This window comes from Eublepharis macularius, chromosome 15 (genome assembly GCF_028583425.1).
Source record: "Eublepharis macularius isolate TG4126 chromosome 15, MPM_Emac_v1.0, whole genome shotgun sequence".
NCBI classification, from domain to species: Eukaryota; Metazoa; Chordata; class Lepidosauria; order Squamata; family Eublepharidae; genus Eublepharis; species Eublepharis macularius.
The window spans coordinates 37,468,399-37,491,132 of NC_072804.1; the positions used below are offsets into that span (position 1 = coordinate 37,468,399).

Here is a 22,734-nt window from a genome sequence, read left to right on the forward strand (position 1 = left end):
TCTGAGAAGACAGGAGGCAGCTTCTGGTGTATGTGTCCAATACTGTATTCAGTTCCAATTTCCGTATCTAAAAATAAAATGAAATTGCAGAGGTGGGGAAGAAGTGCAGAAGAGGGCAACCAAGATGATTGATGGATTGGAGCACTTTCCTATAAGGAGAGGCTAAATAAACTGGGACTTTTCCATTTAGAAAAAGAGGAAACTGGGGGGACAACACATGATAGCGGTATATAAAATTATGCATAGGTTGGAGAAAGTGGACCAGGAAATCTTTTTCTCCCCTCTCCCATAATGAAACTCAAAGACACCCAATGACGTTAATTCAGGACAAGAGAAAAGGAAATGCTTCTTCATTCTAGGAGTAATTTAACTAGCAGAATTTACTGCTAGTGGGTTTAGCGATCACCGTCATGGTTTGAAAAGGGGGTTAGATCCATCACCTCCACAGAGGCAGCAAACCTCTGAATGCTATTGGCTAGGAGGCCACATTGCCCTTGGCGTCTGTGCCCTGTTTGTTGCCCACCATTTGAAACAGGTTGATGGGCTGGATGGACTACTGGTCTGATCCAGCAGGGCCGGTCTTCTGCTCTTGAGTTTAAAACAATATGGTGGAAGAAGCTGGTTTTCAGTACTGTTTTCTAGCCTTGAAGATGCTTCAGACATTTGTATGGAGGCTTTGCTGGCCTGACAAGAACTCTGTATCACCCATTTGAGAATCCTGGATTATGCCATGGGTATACAGCGCTTCTTGTGGTGGTGGAAAATCTCTGTGCTCAGAAACTCCTGATCTCCCTGGCTGGCTTCTGGTCCCAAAAGGCAACCAGACTGCTAAGCTACCATCTTCTACCTTGCAAACTGATCTAACCTATAGCCTCTTGGAGGCGGCCAGTTTTTACCCTTTCAATCTCTCTTTCCCCCACTTCAGTGGTCTTCTCTGGGGGAGACAAGCTGGAGACTGTTTTCTTCTGTTGAGGGGCATTTCACACATTACACTGGCAAATTGGGGGCCCTGAAAATGCCTCCAGACCTAGCGGCTTGTTCACATGTGCGTTATTGGCACTGCTCGATTTTTGCGCATGGGCCTGCCTGGTTGTTGCAGCCGTAACCCGGCCTCGTGGCAAAACATAAGCAAAACCGGGTTCCCCATGGGGCTTTCCTCGCAGTGTGAGGAATAAGTGCTTGTGTGAACTCAGTTCTGAACGCGTGTCCTAGAATCGAGGGCCGGTACAACCCGATCTCCGCCTCTTGTCTACGCGTCTAGGTTCTTAGGCGTACACGTTTCCAGGATGCCCCAATGGCAAGGATGCTGGGTGCAACCAGCGCGCTTCCAAGGCTGGGCCAAGGGGGGGGGACATCCCGGTCCCAGCGCTTTTGCCCCCTCTCCTGAGCAGCGGCTCAGAGGGAGCGCAGAGCCGACGGGTCCCCTCCCCAGACCTTCGCGCCCTTCCGGGGCCAGTGGCTGCGCTGGCCCCTCCCTCCGCCCCTCCCTCCTCGTCCTGCCCGCCCGCCCCGCAGAAGGATGCTGAAGGAGAAAGGGACGGAGCGGCGCTGCGCCTGGCCGTCCGGGGCCCGCTGAAGCGCCCGGCGCGCCGGGGGAGTTGAATCGAGCCGCCGGGCAGGCTCGCCCCGCTCGCCGGGACCGTGCTGGGGGCGGGATGGTGGTTTTCCTCGGGCGGAACCTGCCTTCGCTGCTGGCGCTCTTCAAGAAGAAGGGTGAGTGCGGAGAGGGCGCCGCTGCCCGGACCAGGGCGAACTTCGCCGGGCGCGCAGAATCGGGGCCGGCGCTGGCGGGGGGCTCCATAAGCGCCTCGGGCTGCACGTTGGCTCGGGAGCAAGCCAAGTTCCAGCCCGCTCGGCTGTGCAACTTGCTTGGGAGCCTCTCTCCCCTCTCCGGCTTCTAGACCAGGATCCAGCCCTGGGCTGGCCTTGGTGGATGTGGAGTGGGGGACGCACTGCCTTGGCGAGGGTCTGGCCAAGGGGAAACCTCTGGAACCGCCGCTGCCCCCCCCTCCATTCGTCGCGGGCGGCGCCCTGCCTGGGAGCCTCTCCCGCTATCCCCGAGCTCAGCAGAGGCAGGATCGCGCCTATTGTTATCCCTCTCCTGCTATTGCTGAAGCCAGCACGGAAGCTGCCTTTCATTCCGGGCAGGGGGATAGTTGGCCAGGGCGGTTCTCGGGATCGGGGGCGCTTCCTTGGTCCCTTCCCTCTGCTGCGCTTCCGCAGCCTTGCTCAGCCTACTACTCCCCCCCCCCCTTACTCAAATTTTGTTTTTCTGGCCGGCCGCTGTAGGCAGAGAATGAACTAAATCTGATTTGGCAGGAGCAGAGGGAGGGGTGCACTTGCCTCCCCTTTTCTCTCTCTCTGCTTCTCCCAGACTGAAAAGGCAAGGTCAATCCATTGTGTTGTGCAAGGAGAAGCCGTTTCTTCCAGTGGATAGAGCTAGCCTTGAAATGTTGGCTCGACCTCAGAAGACTCCAATTCAGATGTATTGTGTGGGTCCCCAGGTCACCAGGTTATAATAATGGTTATAATAATTCTGGCCTACCTTACAGGGCTGTTGGAAGGGTTACTGGATGCTGGAGACAGACTAGGTTTTCCACCAGTGGGATGGAACTTTCCTGCCTCCCCTCTTCCACTGCAGCCTACTGATTTCCACCCAGGGCTACCTTTTAGGGAAAGGAGACCCTGAGGAATGACATGCGGGGGTGGTCTGCAGTGAGTAGGAGGAATCAGTGGAAACAACCCCTACAAGTATAAAAATTGTAGTTGGAGAGAGAGGATTCAGGGGACCTGGGTTCCAATGTTACCACCTTCATGGACTTATTGCAAGGCTTTGGGCCAGTTACAGTACCCTTCTAAGCCCGTTCACCTCCATGGACTGTCAAAGGATGTTAACTGCTTAGTATATACATCGAATATTATTATTATTAGATCGCCCTGTACGTCTCTTTCACATTTGGTGAATCATCTGACTGTAGGGGCAATCAAAGGTGGAAAAGGATTTTGCAAATCAAAGCGACAAGTGCCTTGCTTTGTCAAGCCACGTATGGTCAAAACCCCTCAACCTCACAAAACCCCAGCAGCCTGGAACAACCCGAACACTTGAGCATTAGCAGTTGTGGCATATCCATGATGAAGGAGGGACGAGTTTGAAGGAGGTTCAGATAATGGATTTGAGGCACAAATTAGCTCTCACTCTGATCTCCTACAGCTGTCTGACTTTGATTCGGGTCTCCGGTATCAAATGGTGAATCCCAGCCAGCAGGATCCACTCCCAGAATTTGCTTGTAGAGCCAAGGCTGAATGTGAAAGACAATGCCTGTGTGCATGTACAAAGTTTCTTTGCTTGGCCAATGGATCTGGGCTTATGGGATGGGAATTGCAGGCAGCAGCATGTCACAGCGCCTCTGTTTTGAGGAATGAAACATTGCTGTTGTGGGTTTATCTGTTTCGATAAACGCTTACCTGAAAGTTTAGGGCAGGTGTCAACAGTCCAAAGCATGGCACACGACTGTCATATGCACGGGCTGGGGATTTGCCCATAAAAGGAACGCCTAAACCTCATCTACTAATTCCTAAGGCTGCCACCCAATTCAAGAACAAAAATCCAGGGCCCACGGTTTACAAAAGATAAACACTGTGTTTACCCAATTCAAGAAGTCGACATGAATTAATTGTATGAGAATCAATGAATTGACAAAATCTGCATGAATTTGCATGTAGGTAGACTGGCTCCATACACTAGTGTTTTAGATGATGTTTTAAATGTTATCTTTGCAGCCTCAGGCATTTCTGTTCTTTCTGGTTGCTATACTGCATCCTATTTCCAGGGTCTTTTGCTTTTCTACTTCTGCATGTTCTTCTTCCCTTTCAAACACATATGCTTGTGTGGCTTCCAGACAGCCAAGCTTCCTATGTCTTTTCCTGTACCAGCAGGATTTATTGGTGGGGAGGGGAATCTGTGTTGTTTTGTTTTTGCCTGAGAAGAGAGGATGGATAGATGAATACATTAGAAAGTGGCTGCCTGAGTATTGATCTTCCTGCTGAACTGAGAACAAAGATCTGCTGGGAGTGGGGGGGGGGCGTGAATGGCAGGCTCCAGACCAATGCTGAGTCAGCATCTCAAGACCTGGAGGGGTCTAGGTGACCTTGGACAAACCGTTCAAGGAGATCTTCCTCGGGAAGGGCTTTGACCAATCCAGCAAGTTGTTTCCAAGCAAGCAGACTCTGATAAACCAATATTGTCATACATAGATATTGCTAAGCCAAGTCCGTTTTATGTTCGGTCTCTCCAGATGATCTCAGGCCAGCGAGCAGCAAGACGGTCTCTTTTCTGTCACTGCTGAGAAGCTGCAGGATTTTTTATCAGTTAGACTTGCTAGCTTCCTGTGTGTGTTTTGGTGATGCTGCTGGGCCCTGGAGCATACAGCTGACGCTGCAGGCAGGGCTACCTCTGAGTTCCAGACTCCAGAGACAGTCAGCAAGGGAAGCCCTTCTTGCAAGCAGCTATAAGAAAGTGGGGGCTCAGAGGTTAGGACGAGGCATGTTCCTGGAACGTGGAAGGTTGCTTGTTCAGTTCCTGGCACCTGCAGTTGACAAGACTGGGCAAGGCCTTTGGAGAGCTGCTGCTCCTAGACATTGCCAAGGGGGAGCATCAGTCTAGCTTGCTGTGAGGTGGTTTCATGGGCGGAGGGGTACGTGAGATATGTTCTTAACATGTATGAGAATGAAAACGTCTCTCTCTTTGTAAGCAGGGGCCTGAGGAAAGTGATGTCTGCACCTGCCAAGGAGCAACTCCAGAATCTGGGTTCCTTATTTTGTCTTGGAACACCCCCCCCCCCACCATTCTTGGGATTCTGCTGCCCCAGGTAGCCTCACTTGGAGGCAAATGGCAAAAACAGGGCGGTTTGCAGAGATTCCCAGAATCTTCCCACGCAAGCAATATGACAATAGTTTGGGGAACAACTGCTTAGCTGTTGCCAGATTGTCATCTTAAAAAGGCAGTTATATATAAAAGCAACATCTTTATGAAGAGCTGAGTGGGTGCGTGTGTTTAGATGGCCTGGGCAATAGCACTGAAATGCAAGTTGTGGTGGTGGAGAGATGGGTGGATTGCTACCCTTTGGGTTCTACTTGCAGTAGCCAGATTAGTCCCTCTCTTTGTTTCAAAGCTCAGAAAGGTAATAACATTTCCTTCTTTCAAATCAATTTCAGGCGGAGGTAAGAAAAGACTAGCATGAACCACAGCTTGAAATTTCCAGAGCAGGGTCTCACTCTATCCCTGTGTCCCCGTGCTTCATGCTGCAGTTGACAATTACAGCAGTAACTAGAGATGTGAAGGCCCAGGAAAAAACAGAGAAGATTCAAGGGACATGGTTTCCTTGAGGGCTTTTTCCAACTTTTTTTTCAAATAAGGAAATCAGAAAAAAACTAGACTCACTAAAACGTCTCCCCTGAAATGTTTTCTTTTGGGGAGTAAATGAAATGCTTTCTAAGGCAAGGTTTTTACTCATTCAAACTGTGTCGCATGAACATTTTCATGCATGACAGCCTAAATGATTCTTCCCTTGTAGATTATGGAAACATGCATTTTCAAGCATATATTTATTTTTAATGTGATGAATTTTGTCTGAAATTAATGTGCTGTGAGGTGTTTGATTATTGAAGAGTTGAAGGGTTATGGAAGAGTTTAGGATAAGTCTTCTGGGGAAGGCTGTGGTGCAGTGGCAGAGCATCTGTTTAGCATGCAGAAGGTCCCAGGTTCAATCCCCTAGCATCTCCAGTTAAAAAGTTCAGGGAGGAGGTGATATGAAAGACCTGTGCCTTGATGGACCAATCGTCTGAATCTATAAGGCAGCATTATATGTATTTAGGATAAGTCTTCTTGTGACTGTTCGAGACTATGAGATTTTTTTCTGTCCAGATTATGCACTTCCTTTTGTTTACTCCGTGTTTTCTATTTTTAGCTTTTATTTTTTCCCAACTCTTAGGTGATGAAAACTAATACCTGAGGGTGCAGCAGTTCGCAGCTAGTATTGAATTCACATGCTATTTTGCTTTTTAGAAAACTTGGGAATTAATACTTTTAAATTCCATAAATATTCTGAATAGTATAACTTTATATGTTAAGCAATAAAGGATTCATTTTACATTGTTGGAGCAGTAAAATGAGTGCAGGGTTAATTAGAAAGTGTGCATATTTCAGATTTCCACAGAATTTTTTGGGGAGGGGGTTCCATCAAGAAATAAGTTATCTCAAAATTTCTGGAAATGTGAGATCCTTAGTAGTAACCAGTTAAGTGTAACATCAAAATTGCCAGAACGGTTTGTGATGAGACCATATGCTTATGTTCTCACAAACATTCATGTTAAAAAGAGTGTTTTTCCTTTTTCAGTCAACCTTTCCTGCCCGACCACAGTGCCCGTTGCTGCTAGCTATTCCTATTTAAAATTCTCCTTTTTAATAATTTCCTGTCTTGTATGTCAGCTGTCTAGGCAGATACAAAGTTGTTTCACTGTTGTGTACATTGCACTAGCCAGCTGGAACCAAACTGAAGCGAAATAAACATCTCCACTATAGAGGACAAGACACTTGCTTCTTTCTTGTTTTTTTTTTATTAAAAAAGAAGTAGTGATATTCTCAGAGCCAAAATTTTAGGCTGGAAAGCCAAGCATCCTCCGTTCGCCATGCGCTGGTTTCACTCCCTAACAATTGCTCTCTGGAGTACTCTGGCATGGTCACCCAACTCTGCAGAACTGCCAGGATATGAAAGCTGGGACACTGGTTCCATGGATCTCAGGGGAGAACCATTGCAGATAAGCTTGGTGAGGAATGGCAATCAGAAAGAGTTGGCGTTTGTAGCATGATTATGCTTTTTATACTACCTTATTTATGATGTTTATGAGTTTTCCCTTTTCCTTACCGAAGAAGCAAAAACTTTTTAAATATAACCCAGGTTTTCTTTTTAAAAAAATAAAGCATTGGGGTGTGCATGAGTGGCCCTCTCTCCATGATGGAGAGGAGTGAGAGCAGCTAAATTCTCTAGTTTAGAGGCCACAAACCGCAGTGGCAGCTCGAAAAGGCAGGTGCGTTGGTCTACCTGATATGATCCTGCTCAGCCTCTTCCCCGTCCCCTCCACCTTGGATGGGGAAATATGCCAAATGCTGCCCCTTTAAGCTGGACTGCCTGGCGGGCAGGCTTTGTGTGTGCACAAGGTACTCAGATATTTCTGGCATCTGTCATGTGATCCTGCCCTGGGGTGCTTTTGCTGATTCAGTTCCCTTGTTTTAAAGGCACAGGCCTTGGACAGACTGGGTGAAGAAGGGGGGAAGGGAACGGGCAGCGCTGCTGGTGTCAGATCACCTGTGCCCAGGTGGGCTGTAAGGGGATCCAGGATGCTGTCATGGTTACGGGAGGCTGTGGTGGAGCTCAAGCAGAGCTGAGTCCCCTGAGCTTCTCTGGATGTGCGTGCTTGTTTATTTTGGAAAAAGAGCATCCTGCTTTTCTGCCACCAAAGCAATATATAAACCACAGTAAAGGCATTAAAAGCTTGCTGCCGAATTCACTGCAGGTTATCTTTGGGGAGGAAGCCTCATTAAAACAGACCATTTACTGCAGAGTAGAGACGCACCGCATTTCTAACCACTTTGAAGACCCAGGACTCTTGGGGGCCAGGGGCTGCCTAGGGACCAAACATGTCTGTGTCCCGGGCCAGGGGGCCTGCAGTCAGCATGCAGTGTCCTCTTGGGAAGGGGATTCCTAAAGCAGCCAAGAGCTCTTGTTTGCTTGCTAGACTACATGTCATGGATGTGTTAAAAACCCAGCATCTGCGAAGTGCTTGGCAATCCTGTAGTTTTGTCGATAACCCAGAACATAGCCCATCCCATCTCCACATTTCTGGAGTAACCCTGCATTGGGATCTTACTTGCTGGCTTTGGCCAGTTACTACTTGCCTCATTATGCAGAGGGACAGCCATGTTGACTTGGGGAGGGGCTGTAGCTCAGTGGTAGAGCATCTGTTTGGCATGCAGAAGGTCCTGGGTTCAGTCCCCGGCATCTCCATTTAAACGGATCAGAAAGATCTCTGCCTGAGACCCTGGAGAGCCACTGCCAGTCTGGGTAGATAGTACAGACCTAGATGGACTGATAGGCTGATAAGGCTGCTACATATGTACATACAAGGCTTGCTGCCAGTCTGTGGACAGTGTGCCATTCCAGTAGAAGGTGATGATGACATTAAAGAAAAGGGGCCTTAATGAGTCCTGCTGGAGTGTTTGATTTGGGCAGAGCAGGAACTGGATGGTTCAGGCTGTCAGGGACTGAAGCCGTCGTGCAAAGCTAAGCTCCAAATTCTGTGCTTACAGGTGCCAACAAGTCTGAAAATGACAAGCGACTGAGTGTCCAGTACAAGGCCAGCGAGGAGCAGCCCGACAATGTCTTCTTTCCCTGCAACCGGCACCCTCATCTGGAGGAGCTGCATATCCAGGCCCAGGCTGGGCTCAAGTCTCTGCAGAACCAAGGTACTGACTGCTGAGTTGGACTGGGGTGGGGAGGAACCGTTCTAGCTCTGAGCCCCTTGTTGGCATCCGCTGGGCTGCAGTCCCTGCTTCTCTAACCAGCAGGCAACTTCCCTGCTCTTTGCCAGAGATCTCCCCCCGGTCAGGGAGTGGATGTTTCCTGGGGCCTGCAGACACTCTTGCTGCTGGTAGAGCTAAGCACTTGTCCCCTGGTCAGTAGCCACTGCCCACTACGCCCTCAAATATGGCTGAATCCTGTTGTTGAATTGCAGCAGGTAGCCAGGTCACCCCACCCTGGGACGAGATTCACAAGGACGGTAACAGAAGCGGCACAAAACTACTCCTAAGACTTAATGGGAAAGATGGAAATGCAGACTTGACTTTACTCCTTAGATTTTTTTAAAACAAAACAGAAGTCTGAGGAAAAGAAAAGTGCAGCTGGAAAGCTTGTTCATTGCTTTTCTAGGGTGGTGGCAGCAGTGTGTGTGTGTGGGGTATTTGCTCCCATGCATGGCCTTTTTGGATGGTGTTTTCCCTCTGCCCACACACGAGATAAAGCCAAGTGTGTGTTTGCAGTGGAGTGGAGGTGGGGAGATGATAGGAGCAGAGTCCAGTACATGTGTGAGACTGCCGGTTTGGAAGGACGCAGAGTAGGCTGCTGTCCTTTGCCTAAGGGCTCAGTCTCACGGACACAGCCCCAAAGGGTGTTGGGGGACCCTCCTCACCCAGTGCTGGAGGAACTAGGGGGATAGCATCCCTCCCTGTGTTTCCCCCTTCCTGCTGTCCTCTTCCCTCCCCCTCATTGTTTCCGTCATGGTTGATCAGAATGCGTCCCTGTCACCCTCCGGGTAAGCTGACCTTCCTCCTGTTGCCTTTTAGAGAAACAGAAACAGACGAAACGGTCCTGGGATCAGAGTGACACCAACAGCATCCAGGTGAGCGGCTTTCCTTGGGGCACCCTCCCACGGGTGCCCCACTGAGGGGATGTGGCCGCTGTTGGCTTGTGATTGTGCCTGCCTCACTTTTGCTAAGTCAACCAATCAGGCAGGCAGAGAGTTATTTTCCTGCTGCTTCAGCAGAGAGTGCCTGCCAGGGTGAGAGCACTTCCTGCCTGGGGAATGGTGATGATGGCCGTAATATCCAAGGTTGGCACCGTTGACGGTTACCAACTGGGGCTGATCTTGAGCTATCTTGCACTTGACTGAGAGAGTCCAGCTGCTCAGCAATCCTGAAAGAGTGTTGTGTGTATACGTCCTGCCTGTGTATGGAAGCAGCTTAGGAAATACGGATTTAGCTGTACTTAACCTGTGTGTGTGTCTTGCTGTCCTCTTCATGGACTCTTCTGCTGTGTGTACCTTGGGCAAGAACGAGTTGCACTTTCTCCCTTCTCTTGGTTGCGAATTCCCATGCAAACTGTCCCTTTCCCTCTCCCATGAGGCTGCTGGCGAGCCCTTTCTGTTTCTCAGGTGTATTTGCTTAAGCAAACGGACTGCATTGATTTAATTTTTAGTTGAGTAACCCTTCTGGGTTTCAGAGAGCAAAGCTAGGCAGGCTAGAGGGAGGAGCCCAACCCCAGCAGAAATCTCAGAGCCTTCCAGACTTGACCTTCCAGGAGTGTTTCCTGTTAAATGCATGGCTGCGGTCTTTGATTGATTAATCAACTACAACTTTAACTACTGATTTTAAAAGTATCCTGGTTAACTAGGAAGTCTCTTAAAAAGATCTTTCCTTGTACAAAGGAGTCTGGAATTCCAAATCCCTTTACGTCAGTCATTGCCCTGGGAACTCAAGCTCTGCTGATATTAAATCAAGATTCTGGATTCAGGAAGCCTAAATTCTAAGCCAACGAAAGCTGAATTATGCAACTTTGGCTGAAAAGTGAGCAAAGTTACATTCTGCAACCTGTACGATTTTTGCGCAATTCTGTTTATTGTGATGAAGGCACGGAAAGACTGGCAGGACACCAGTGCCCACCCATCTCCCCCCAAGCATCTTAACCAGCAACTATTCTGACTTCTCAGATTTCACTAGATATCACTCACAGACTTTCTCTTGTATCTTCATAAGAGCTAGAAGCTTTGTTGTTTGTTTTTACAATAATGAAAGTGGAAATACTTGAGGAGCTGGATTCTGGACTTGTAAGGAATTGTGGCATTTACGCCCTGAGAGCTGAGGGGAATCCTGCCGTTTAATTGCTGGCATTAGCCATTTCACTGCCTTGCCAGCCTTCTCACATTCTTTGAGTATCAACAAACGTGTTGCAGTCTCTGGGCATATGCAAAGTGCTTTCCCTTCATTATTGTCTTTTCTCAGACGAAGAGGCCAAGTTTCCAGGTTTAAGACCATGCCCATTCACCTGGATTGAGGCCCAACAAATATTTTTTACAAATTTATGAAGCTAACTTCTAATATATTTCACCCACACCTCAGCTCTCTTTGTGATCCAAAAGGAATATTGAGCCTTTGAAACCAAGGCAAAAGGAGTACTTGTTTTTGTAAGGTTTTACCAAGTGTGATTGACAGGCAGCCCCATCTAGTGGTCAGACAAGGTATTTCTTTCTGCACCTGTCCCCAGTGTTTATGGGGTAGGGGGAACTGGCTGGCAGAATCCTTGTGGTAAGTAGGGCAGGGCTTATTTTCCCATTGGAAGAGTTCTTGCTAGATTGTCCACCTGGCTAGACCTTGTATTGTCTTCAAACCACTGCAGAAGGTTTCAAATAATCAGCAAGGTTTGGCCATTTTTTTGAGGACCATGGGTGGAATCATATTTTCCATTCTCGTCTTTCCCTTTCGACACAACACAGTCTTCCCGCTCATCCACAGAGGGGGATGAGCTCTCGATCCGAAGCAAGACTCCATCGTGCGTGACAGAGAACTCCTCAGAGGATGCCCTGTCCATCCGTTCGGAGATGATACAGCGGAAAGGTACCACCATATGCAGGAAGCTTGGGGCAAGGATGGAGGTTGGAGGTGTGGTTTCTCCCATGGGAGATGGAATAGTGTGGGTGAGCGGGGGAGCTGGAATACGGAATACGGAAATGGCAGCAAATTGTGGAGCTTAGGATCTTGGCGAAAGGGCCAGATACAAATTCGAGCAGCAGGTATATATCCCTGTACTTAGATGTGGGAGTGGGAAGCCTCCTTTGGGAGTCATCAGAGCCACTATCCAAGATCTTCTCCCACTCCAGCCCTGGCTCTAAATTCCCTTTTCCAGGCACGTTTCTTGGTTCAGTTTCCCATAGCAAAGCCTACAGGGTTGAACATAAACTACCCGTTGCTCCAACCGGCTTTAATTCAGTTCCTTCCTGCCTTCCAGGCTCCACTTTCCGGCCACACGATTCGTTCCCCAAATCCTCAATGAAGGGCGAGAAGAGAAGGAGAGAGCGGAGGACGACAGTTCTGGGTCTGCCCCAACATGTGCAGAAAGAGCTGGGTAAGTCCTGCATCAGGCAAGAAGAGGCGGGAGGGGACAAAATCATGGTGGTGTTCTTTGGAATCTGCAGTCAGAATGAAAAATGGAAATTGGATAAGCCTGTATGAACTATGTGCCCATTTTAATCCAGCTGGTTGATTTACAAAGTGACTTTGCCATATGCTCTGACTGCTCATATTAGGGTTGGAAAACATTTCTGGAGGAACATTTGAGGAGGGAAAGAGCATGTGACTCCTTTCCTTCTTGCATTCTGCATGCTGGCCTAGAGACGCATTGTGTCTTAATTAACACATTTTAATATTGTATGCTTTCTTTCGGAAGCCACCTGGGGTAGGTTCCCTGGAGAGGTGACATAAAAAAAATATTCTGAATGAATAAACTGGGCTGGTTTATTCTTCAGAACTACAGCATCTTTATTTTTGTGACTCGCCCTGATGGCTTTGGTGGAAACTTAACATCTCTGAAGAGATGTTACAAAAGATGTCTGCAATGCAGTAAAAACAATCTGCTTGAGGTTAGGCTGCCTCCAGCTTTGATCAGCCAACTTGCCCCAGGTTTGCTGCATGTCTGAAAGCTCCCAGGTGAAGCAATGCCTGTCATGCTACCCTTAAATATTTTCAAGGGGCTTTGGAGGGGATGAAAATCCCAAACAATAACTTTTCTGTCACTATTGTGTCCTGTGATTCTCAGCTCTCCCTTGTGACAGCTGCTGCTGTCCTGCCCGTTCTCTTCCTCCAGCGATCCCAGCCAATCAGGGATCCTATAAGGAATCTGATGTAGTCATATTGCCCAGTGTAGCTCAGTAGCTGTGTGTTGTCATCACATTGTTGTGGGGAGGAACTCAAGCCAAGCCAGCCTCCGCTTAAGAATTGGTGAGTGGAGGGGATGTTCCCGCTGAGATTCTGTAAGTTGGCCTGGCTTTATTGAAGACGAATGTATTCTGTACCCATCTCTCTTAAATGTGCTTACAATCGTTTGAGGGAGCATGAAAATGTTTGTGAAACTTGGCCCCAGAACTGCTCACAGCCCAGCTCTCACAAGCTGGAGAGAGAGAGGAGAGATTTGCTGGATCACCCGTTTCTTGGGAGACTTGAGAGTTTTGGGTTTAAATTCTGCTTCAACTCATTTTCTTTTTAAAAATCTGCTGTTTCTCAAACAAAGGAAGCAGGTTTGTTTTCTTATTCTGTTGCCCTCTCTCTCCACCCCAGGTCTGAGCAATGGATATGACTCAAAGAAACGTCCTGGCAGCATTGCCGTCAGAACCAGTCCCCAGCCGCCGGTAAACAGAGCTGAGGTGCCCAATGACACCATTCACATTCCCACTGTGGATGGAAAGTTACAGCCCACCGCCGTCCCTGAGGGTGGTGCCCGTGTCTCCCTCCAGGCCCTGGAGCTAGAGGCAACGTCGGACTGTGCCCTCCAGCGCCACATCGAGCGCATCTACTATGATGACTCGCTGCTGGGGCGGAAGACGGCAGCCAAACTGTCCCCTTTAGCCAGGCCCAAGTCACTGGCAGTTCCCTGGGTGACCACGCAACCTGGCTCCCCTGAGCTGCTGCGGCCCGTCATGTCCATCTCCCCTCAAGGCACCTACATGTCCAAGATCATTCCCAACGCCATCTTGCCTCCCATGGTGGATGTCATTGCACTTTCCCGCCACAGGGTGCGCACGCTCAGCCGCTGCAGCCTGGCAACAGCAAGCCCGGCCTCGGTCCACTCACTGGGGCGCTTCTCCTCTGTCCCCCGCAGCCGCGAGCACTCCTCCTCCAGTGACAACTGGAGCCATTCCCAGTCCACTGAGACGATTGTCTCCAACACTTCCACCATTTCTTCCCATGGGGGCACCAACAGCCGGCAAAGTGAGGCAGGGCAAGACAGGCAGGCCCGGACAGCAGCCAGGCCCGATCTCGACCAGCTCAGCGCCTACAGTGCCGTAAGTGGAGCCAGCTCCAGTTACATTAAGGCAGCCCCTGCCTCACCCAACCTCCTGGGAGTACGGCCTCCAGGGAGCAGCGGCCGGGCTTCGCCTGCCTACAGCACCGGCAGCATGGCAGACGGCTCAGATACCACCAGCGTGCGCAGCGACCGCTCCAGCTCTCGCAGCGTCTCCCTCAGGAAAATGAAGAAGCCTCCCGCGCCACCACGGAGGACTTACTCCCTGCACCAGAAGGCCCAGGAGCTGGAGGCTAGTGGGGCACCCAAGGCGATGGGCCTGCCCCCCAAGCCGGAGCGCAGGCCCCAGCGAGAGAGCAGCGAGGGGTGGGCTGTGGCGCGGCTAGGGAGCCACGGTTTGGCTGGGGAGGATGACGTCTTCTCCCCTTCCTCACAGAGTGAGACCAGCAGCCTCCGTTCTGACAGTCTTGCCTTCTCTGCAGACCTCTCTCACAGTGGCCCCCTTCCTGCAGATGGGCAGCAGAACCTCCCCTCCAAGCAAGGATCCCCAGACCGCTTTGGCCGCACCATGTCGCCCTCCAGCGGGTATTCCAGTCAGAGCGGCACCCCTACCCTCCACACTAAGGGCCTCCTCTCCCATGCCTCGTCTCCCAGAAGCAAGAGGCCACAACCAAAGAAACCAGAGAGGGTCTGTTCTCTGCAGTCCCCCGGGCTCTCTGTCTCATCCTCCCTGACGTCCTTATCCTCCTCTGCCTCGGATCCAGCCCCCGCTGAGATGCCCCCCTCCGGCACTGCTCCTGCTCTGAATAAGATGGACAGGTTTGTTATTCCCCCTCACCCTAAGGTCCCGGCTCCCTTCTCCCCGCCGCCCTCCAAGCCTCAACAGGCTGAGCCAAACACTGCCAGTAGCCCACCTCGGGCTTCTCCCTCTGCTAGCAAGGCCGACACAGCGCTCCCTGTTCCTTCCAAACCCAACAATGGATCCCCTCCTCCATCTCCTCCTCCTGCTTACCACCCACCACCGCCCCCAGCGAAGAAGGCCGAGGTGAGCCCTGAAGTGCCTGGCGCCTCAGAGACTGAGCCGGATTCTCCTCAGGATGCACTGTGGCCACCGCCACCTCCGCCGGTGCCAGATGAGCACGATCTTTCCATGGCAGACTTCCCGCCCCCAGATGAGGCCTGCTTCTCCTCACTGCCTCTGCCAGAAGCACAACCGGTTGCAGCGGAAACACCCTCCGCCGAAGCCCCGGAGGCTCCTGTGGTGGAGCTGCCTGCCAACCAAAGAGCACCGTCTGCCGAAAAGGGCGAAGAATCTACCCCTTCACCCTCCTTCTCCACCATGGTCTCTTCCAAGATCCAGCAGCAGAGAGTCCCAGACGGTGCACCGCTGCCAGCCTCCAAACAGGAGCCCCCTCCGCCTCCAAAGCTCCCCGCTGCGGGGGAAGCATCTGGGCCTCAGCACAACCACAGAAAGGCTTTGGCCGCATCCCAGCCCTCCAGCCTCCAAACCCAGCCAAGCCTTAAGAAGCCGGCTGGAGGTTCTCGCCCCGATCTCAAGAAGGAACCTGCCTCTCGCAGTAAGAGCAATGCCATGCCAAAGGAGGATGCTAGCCTGCCCATTGTCACCCCTTCTCTGTTGCAGATGGTACGCCTACGCTCAATCAACATGGACACCCAAGCTCCTGCTGTAAGCCCAGCTGCAGCTCAGCTGGCCGCGGAACACAACGGGACAGGCCCAGGGGCCAGTGGCAAGCCGGCGCAGGTCGCCCCCCAGAAGCCTATCCGCAAGTCGCTGTCCTTGAAAGGTCCCCCGCCAGCTTCCAGAGAAGCATCATCTTCAAACCCGCTGCACGATGCCGTGCGCTTGAAGGCCTCCACTCTGTCTTCCAGGACTGCTCCTGGCTTTGAAATAGCAGAGAGGAAAGCCAGGAATCGGCTGACCCTGCCAGCATCCTCCACAGCAGCGACGGCTTCCCCTGGCGAGGCAAAAGACGGCCAGTTGTCCCCCCTCCACAAATCCCCAGCCTCTACAGCCAGTTTCATCTTTGCGAAGAGCTCCAAAAAATTAGTGATTGAGACCCCATCATCTCCGGAGGCCCAAGCCAACCTCAAGAAGAATCTCGTTGCCGAATTGATGAACGTCTCCAGCCTACGGCCTACAGCAGCCTCGGGGCTCGACCCACAGGGCTCAGGAAAGCCCCAGGCCCAGAAGAAGACCCAAAAGATCCCCCCTCCCATAGCCAAGAAGCCTTCACTTGGACCAGGGCACCTGCCATCACCCCAGAGTCCAAAGCCACTAGGAGCAGAGGAGTTGAGCTCCTCCCCGTCAGCAGTTGGAGACAGGACTAAGAGTGCAGGGACTGGGAACCAGGCCTCTCCCATGGAAGCTGGCAGAAAAAGCCCTCCTGCAAGGGCGGACATGCTTCTGCAGAGCCCCCCAGCACAAGGTAAGGGGGCTGGGCAGGGTGGGGAGAGGGTGGCCCCAAGTCCTGGGAGCTCTACCCGGAGGAAAATCCTGTAGTCTTTACCTGGGAGAGGAGTCCTTTTCCCTTCCTGTTGAACTAGCCTCCTGTATCTCTCCTGTTTCTCAGTCCTCAGACAGGTGTTTCAAGGGAAGACTACAATGTGAGATTGCTGAACTTGAGTCCGTTCACAAATTCAGAACAATGGAGCCCCGCAAGGCTGAATAGAAACATAAAGATTCTTATCTCACGACAGATGCTAATTTTTGCTCTAATCAAGCTGCATGGTACCATTGTACCTTTGCATCCAAATGCCCTTTTTTTGCAGCACCCCGCCCATGTAATTAAGCTGCATTGTACCTTTGCATGCTGTTGTCCTTCCTTCAACACCCCTCCCACTTCTGGCCGGGATGTAAAGGCTCAGGTATCTCCATTTCCCTCATTGGCCTCCCTCTCTGCGTCTTCACTTTAAACTGGCCATTTTTCCATTCAGACATCTCTGCTGCCGCGTTGCTTTTCCCCTTTGCCTTCTGTCCTTTCTCAGTATGCTCCTCATCAAGCCCTTTATTCCTCAGTCGTCAATTTTCCAGTAATCTCAGAGGTTTCCCCCACCAAAGGCTGCTCTGCCTGCACTCTTTCCCCCTTGCAGCTCCGTATCTCCAGACTGGCCCTTTCACATGAGTCTTTGTTCTCCCATTCAGATGCCACCCAAAGGTTCCCTTTGAGCAAGTTCTTGGTCGCTTCCACACTCACCATTTCCTCTGGAATGGCAGTAGTTTGTTCAGAAAAGCTATAACCAGCCACATTGGCCCACACAAAATCCAAAATCAGATCATAACTTTTTATTAGGGCCAAACAAATGGACACACAACATTGTGGCAAGGTTTTGAGCGCACCAGATCTCTTCAGTAGGCTTGGTGTCACAATTTTTAAATTATTATTGACAGGGCTTTTTTTCTGGGAAAAGAGGTGATGGAACTCAGTGGGTTGCCCTCGGAGAAAATGGTCACATGGCTGGTGGCCCCGCCCCCTGATCTCCGAGCAGCGCAGAGGGCAATCTAAACTCCCCTCTGCCTGGAGATCAGGGGGCGGGGCCACCAGCCACGTGACCATTTTCAAGAGGTTCCGGAACTCCATTCCACCATGTTCCTGCTGAAAAAAAGCCCTGATTATTGAGCAGAGGAAAACAGATCTTGCAGGACATGCTCCTAATACCTTTTCATGCCACCATAGATGCTGTGCCAGCCCGTCACTTGGAACTGCTGTTTTTAGGTTACAGCTGTTGCATGTTGAAAAGAATTAAACTGCAGAGAATCATCTCCAACTGTACTCAGTTATGACGGAGACTCCATCGCTGCAAGACTTTTGCCCTCCAGTGGTTTCAGAATTGTTCTCCCATCATTTCTTTCTTTTTAAAAAGAAAGTGCATAGTAAAAGGTTAAACGAACACTACATTAGAGATTAAGTTGAGACTTATACAATCTTATATAAACAATACATTTGAAATTAGTTTAAGAGTTGTACAGCACTGCATTTGAAAGTAGATTGGAGTAGTAAAAAATACATTCAAAATTTGCCATAACTAAAGAATTATGTAACAGCTCTCCTTCCCTCTCCTTGGTTAGTTTTACTTATACAAACTATGATATCTATTTCTCCCCCCCCCTTTATTCCACGTATTTTATCATCTTATGTTTATACTAAAATACCTTAACATTAATTTCTACCTAAGTAAAGAAATATTTCCATTTTTCCCAAAATTCGGCTATCAGTCTATTATGTAGATAAGTAGTGAATTTAGCCATTGATGCGTATTCATAAATCTTATCTCCCCACTCTGACACATCAGGACAAATATCGGTTTTCCATTTTGCTGCATATAATACTGCAGAATAAGAAAACTCCCATCATTTCAAAGACCTGGCCTGTAGCATTTCCTCCCCTGACTTTTGAACGAAATTACAACACAATCCACACATGGGTGGACTAGCAAAATGCCATTGAGAGCGCATTAAAATGAAATGGAAATAAGCTTACAGTTTTTCAAAAATTACCTCACTGTTTCCTCCATCACACTGAAACAGACTGGTTTTAAGGATTGTTATTATTTGTACTTTCATTACTTCATGATTATTAGCAGAATATTTTGCAGAAGGGCATTCATAAAAAGGTCAAGAACGGGTGCTCTCTTCTCCATTTTACTCTTCTGTAGCTGAGGTGTGGGGGAAGGTTAGCTTCAGTTGTGGGGCTGGGGGCACAGAGGCTGCCAGTGCCCCATGAATTCTTGTGAGGTGCTTCAGCTATAAGGCTGCTTCCAGCAGACTGTATAGGGGAAGCACCATGGGAGCGTTACTACAAAAAGGACCTCATCCGTCCCTCAAGAATATTACATGCAGGGCTTTTTTCCAGCGGGAACGCGGGGGAACGGAGTTCCGGCACCTCTTAAAAATGGTCACATGGCCGGTGGCCCCGCCCCCTGATCTCCAGACAGCAAGGAGGGCAATCTAAACTCCCTTCTGTCTGGAGATCAGGGGGCGAAGCCACCAGCCCTGTGACCATTTTCACTGAGGGCGATTTAAACTTTAAAAAACTCCCCCCTTGTTCCAGCTGACCCAAAGTGACGTCATTGTGTGGTCTTGAGTTCCACCTCTGAGTTCCACCATCTCTTTTCCCAGAAAAAAAAGCCCTGGTTACATGGAGATGTAACCTGGTTACAGGGAGAAGATGGAGATGCTCACAATGATTCATCGTGAAGAACAATTCATGGCGTTGGACTCTGTGGATCCAACTGTCCTCCTACTGCTCTCTTTTCTTTTTTCCCCCTTTCTCCTTCACAGAATGTTTTGACAGGAAAGATTCTTCCCTCCTTGGGTAACTAGAGCAGGGCTTAGCCAAAAGCTTGGTGTGGAACTTTTTTTTAGCATGGAAGATGGGATGAGAGAGGCGGGTGTGAAAATTGTTTGTAGAAGCTCCCTTTCCCCCTTTTTTGTCACTGTCTTTAGCCTCTCTGTGCTGTTTTCTGCGACTGCTGATGACTTTTTTTCTGCCGCTGTCTGATAGCCAAATTGCATTGGCTGTGTGGTGTCACTGGGAGGCCAAAACAAAATGAGAGCACTTGTTGTTGGATTTTTTTTGGTGGTTGTTGTTAAACAGAGGAGGAAAATGGCTCCAGCAGCAGCAGAAAGCAGGACTGCCTCATCAGGCAAACGTTTAACTCCTTTTCACTCACACTAAAGAGGATACTATTGGAAAATCCAGGAGGTGAATTATTACAATAGCACAGCGGTTTCAATCCTGTGGTAAATCTCTGCTGACAGAAGGCATTTCCATCAGCGGAGCAGGATTGCCTCACCTCTCCCTCCCTGCTGTAGCTCAAAATACCTCCCCCCCCCCCGGGGATAGGCTGCTTTTGGAGCAGAGGGGAACCTGTACCCTGTTGGGTGGGCTCTGTTTGCAGTATAGCCACACTGAGGGGGGCATTTCAATCAAGCCCTGAAGCGCTGTTATCAGTTATAGGGGAAAGGAACTCCCTACTCCTAGGGCTCTGTTTACTGTGATTCTGGTGGAGATTTTCAGCATTTGAATCCATTTTGCCGATCTCTTCAATTTAGCTATGGAACAGAATTGTGGCTGGTCTGGAGGCAGGATGTGTTATTATTTCGAGCATGCAAAACAGAGTGAGATGTGGTGACTTTGGGAAGGCCATTCAGTAGAGTGGAATTTGAAGTCAGGTCTCAACCCCCAATGCCTGACCAGGTAGCCGCACTGACTTGCCTTTTCTTCTTGCAGGCGTTCAGGAGATGGCATAAGGGAAGAGCCTGCATCGCTCCCGCCCCCCCCCCTGCCCCCCAAGATACAGGAGTTAAAAACAAAACACAAACCAAATCTCAGGGACCCAAGCAGGCCGGAGGAGGATCCCGGACGTGGCAGCAAGGAAGAAAAAACAGCCTTAGCCTCTGATGGCCTTGATATTTATGCAAAAGTTGTGTTGGTTTCACTTTCTTCAATCATACAGCTTTATTTACTGCTTTAGCACAATTCCCTTCTTGGCTGCCCCTGCCCGTCTGGAGAGCTAGAGCCTCGAGTGGACCTTTTTTGGCTCGGTTTGCTGGTGTGACCCTTCTTCACTTCCCCTTGGAGGGTTTTTCAACAGAAGAAAACTTACCTTTCCCTCCTCCGTGACCTTCGGGCAGAGAGACTGGCAAAGTTAAAGTTGCAGGCGTGTTTCCCAGAGGAATGCCTCCTTTTCTCTTTGGGGTTTGCATCATCAGCTGGCAGAGGGTGGGGGAAGACAGACTGCCATTGGGCACGTAGAATTGTACGAAATGAAAGCACTTTTCAAAGTAAGACTAACTCAGCAAGAATGGCTGTGATGGAGAACTGTTGATGTTGCTGGATGTTGCTTTGGCCCCGATCCTTTGTGCTTACATCATACAGACTTGCAGATGCTTGCCTCTTGAGGGCCCTGCTAGTTAGGCATTCGAGTGGAGCATTATGCTGTGCCACGTAGAGCACACACGAGATGCCTTTTTGCAGATCTGGCCCCATCATAAGCAGCTGATTTGGGGATGTTACCTGAACCTAATACAAAACGAGTCCTGTTCCCAAGTCGCACTGAACACGTGTACAACCCATGTACAGTGTACACTTGATTTTTCTTTACATGCGCATTGAGTAATTATTCTGTTTCATTCAACGTGTGGACAGCTGAACATGTGATTGAAACTGCACATTTATCCAGGTTCTGGTCCCTGGTTTCATTTCTAAATTGGCTGTTTCTTAGAAACAGATATACACATGTACATGCAGGAGGTATAGGTGTTCACTATAACTTGGGCACATGGCTTCAGTTATAGCACAAATTGGGGTAGCGCCATGGGGGGGGTGAGAGGGGGAAGAGAACAGATAATGCTATGAAATGGCACAGAATCCTTCCTTTCCTTCCTCTGCTGGCTTTCATGCATCCAGTTCTGTTGCTGCCTCCGAGGCTGAAATGTCTGGCAGAAGGAAGGATTGCTTATTTGGGGTCCACATTTGAACTTTTCCTGAAGACAGGAGGTAACAATGAGACACCTTTTGAAGGACTCTTCTTAAAACAGGGCTAAGATTCCCAAGTTTCCCTAGAGGCATCTCCCAAAAGCTTCTGGGGAACCCCGCAAGTACCCCAACACAGTTTGAGGACCGCTGCTCTAAAGGGTAAAGATAAATGCCCCAGAAGTTGCTGTTTTTTGGTACTATTTAGTGGCAGTCGGCCTGGGGAAGATTGCTCAGGCCCTTCCCTCTCCCCCACTAGCCAGCCAGTTTTTAAAACTGCCCTCTCTTCTAGTGCCTAGAAAAAGGCAGACTCTTAAAACGCAATTTAGGATTGCAGCCCTACCAAAAAACTCAGCATTCCAACTCTCCCTGGTGCTGCTGATGCTGCTGTCTTACCAAGTGTGCCTAAGGATACAAGCCCTGCCAGGGGCCCTTTCCTAGGAAGAGGTATTCTTGGTCGCCTGCTGTCAGACAGGAGCCCACCGGGTAGAGGCCAGAGCAGCTATGGGAATGTCACATGCAGAAGAGGGGTTTTTCCTCCAGCCAGGCCATTTCTCTTCTAGACCAGGTTCCATTTTGAAGGCAGTAGAGACAGAACAGAACAGAGCCTTGGGCACACTCTTGGGGCTGTATAAAAGCATTTAGAAGTGAGACCAAACACCTCTGATTCCCCTTCCCCCCCGACCCCCTTTGCGCCTTTGTTTTCTGTTCTCTAGGAACATTAGATGACAGATTTATATACTTTTGGAAAATCCTGGGGTCCTTTGCTTTGATTTCCATGATTGTAAAACAGGAAAAAAAACTACCTTTGAGAAAGGGAGGAGTAACAGGATGGCAAACTCAATTTTAAAAAGTATCTTTATAAAGATGAATGATTAAAGACTGCTTGCTGTCTCTTTTTCTGCTTGACTGTGGCATCATGTTTCTTTGGGAGTGGGGGGTGAGGATAAGAGGGCACAGGAGGAAAAGACAGACTGCAAATGGGGGGGGGGCTGGAGTCACAGAAAGCCCTGCCTGTCCCAAGGAGCCACTCCCCCCTCTAGCAAACAAGGGTTGAGTCTCAATGCAGAATGGTCTCAGGCTCGTTTCTCCCTCCCATAGTTGTCGAGAGATATTCTAAGAGAGGTTACCAACCGTGTCAAGAGCAGCCAAACACGTGCTTTCCCAACCACCAACAGATTTTATCTGTAATGTATGGATTTGTTGTTGTTGTTGGAGTCTTTTTTAAAAAATAAAAGCCTCCAAGGATGATGATGAAACTTATACTGATGATGATCTTGAAAAATGAAGATGCCCAGTGAGTGTTGTGTCCCATTAAGTCACCTCTGACCAATGGTGACCCCATGAATGAGAGGCCTCCAAAACATCCTATAATTAATAGACTTGCTCAGATC

At 49.6% G+C, this 22,734-nt stretch overlaps 1 protein-coding gene across 3 annotated transcripts in view; it reads left to right on the forward strand.

Moving 5' to 3' along the window:
* KIAA1522 (KIAA1522 ortholog) overlaps positions 1-17,243 on the forward strand; it is a 62,405-nt gene extending 45,162 nt beyond the window's left edge. For 2 of the 3 annotated variants that reach the window (XM_054999594.1, XM_054999596.1), the window contains exons 2-6: positions 8,366-8,521; positions 9,398-9,453; positions 11,323-11,443; positions 11,835-11,951; positions 13,160-17,243. In XM_054999594.1, coding sequence (XP_054855569.1) covers positions 8,366-8,521; positions 9,398-9,453; positions 11,323-11,443; positions 11,835-11,951; positions 13,160-16,365 — 3,656 coding nt within the window. In that variant the 3' untranslated portion in view covers positions 16,366-17,243. Of the gene's footprint in view, positions 1-1,646; positions 1,714-8,365; positions 8,522-9,397; positions 9,454-11,322; positions 11,444-11,834; positions 11,952-13,159 lie in introns of those variants that run through there. The other variant, XM_054999595.1, reaches the window with a different exon arrangement.
* The last annotated feature ends 5,491 nt before the right edge of the window (positions 17,244-22,734 follow it).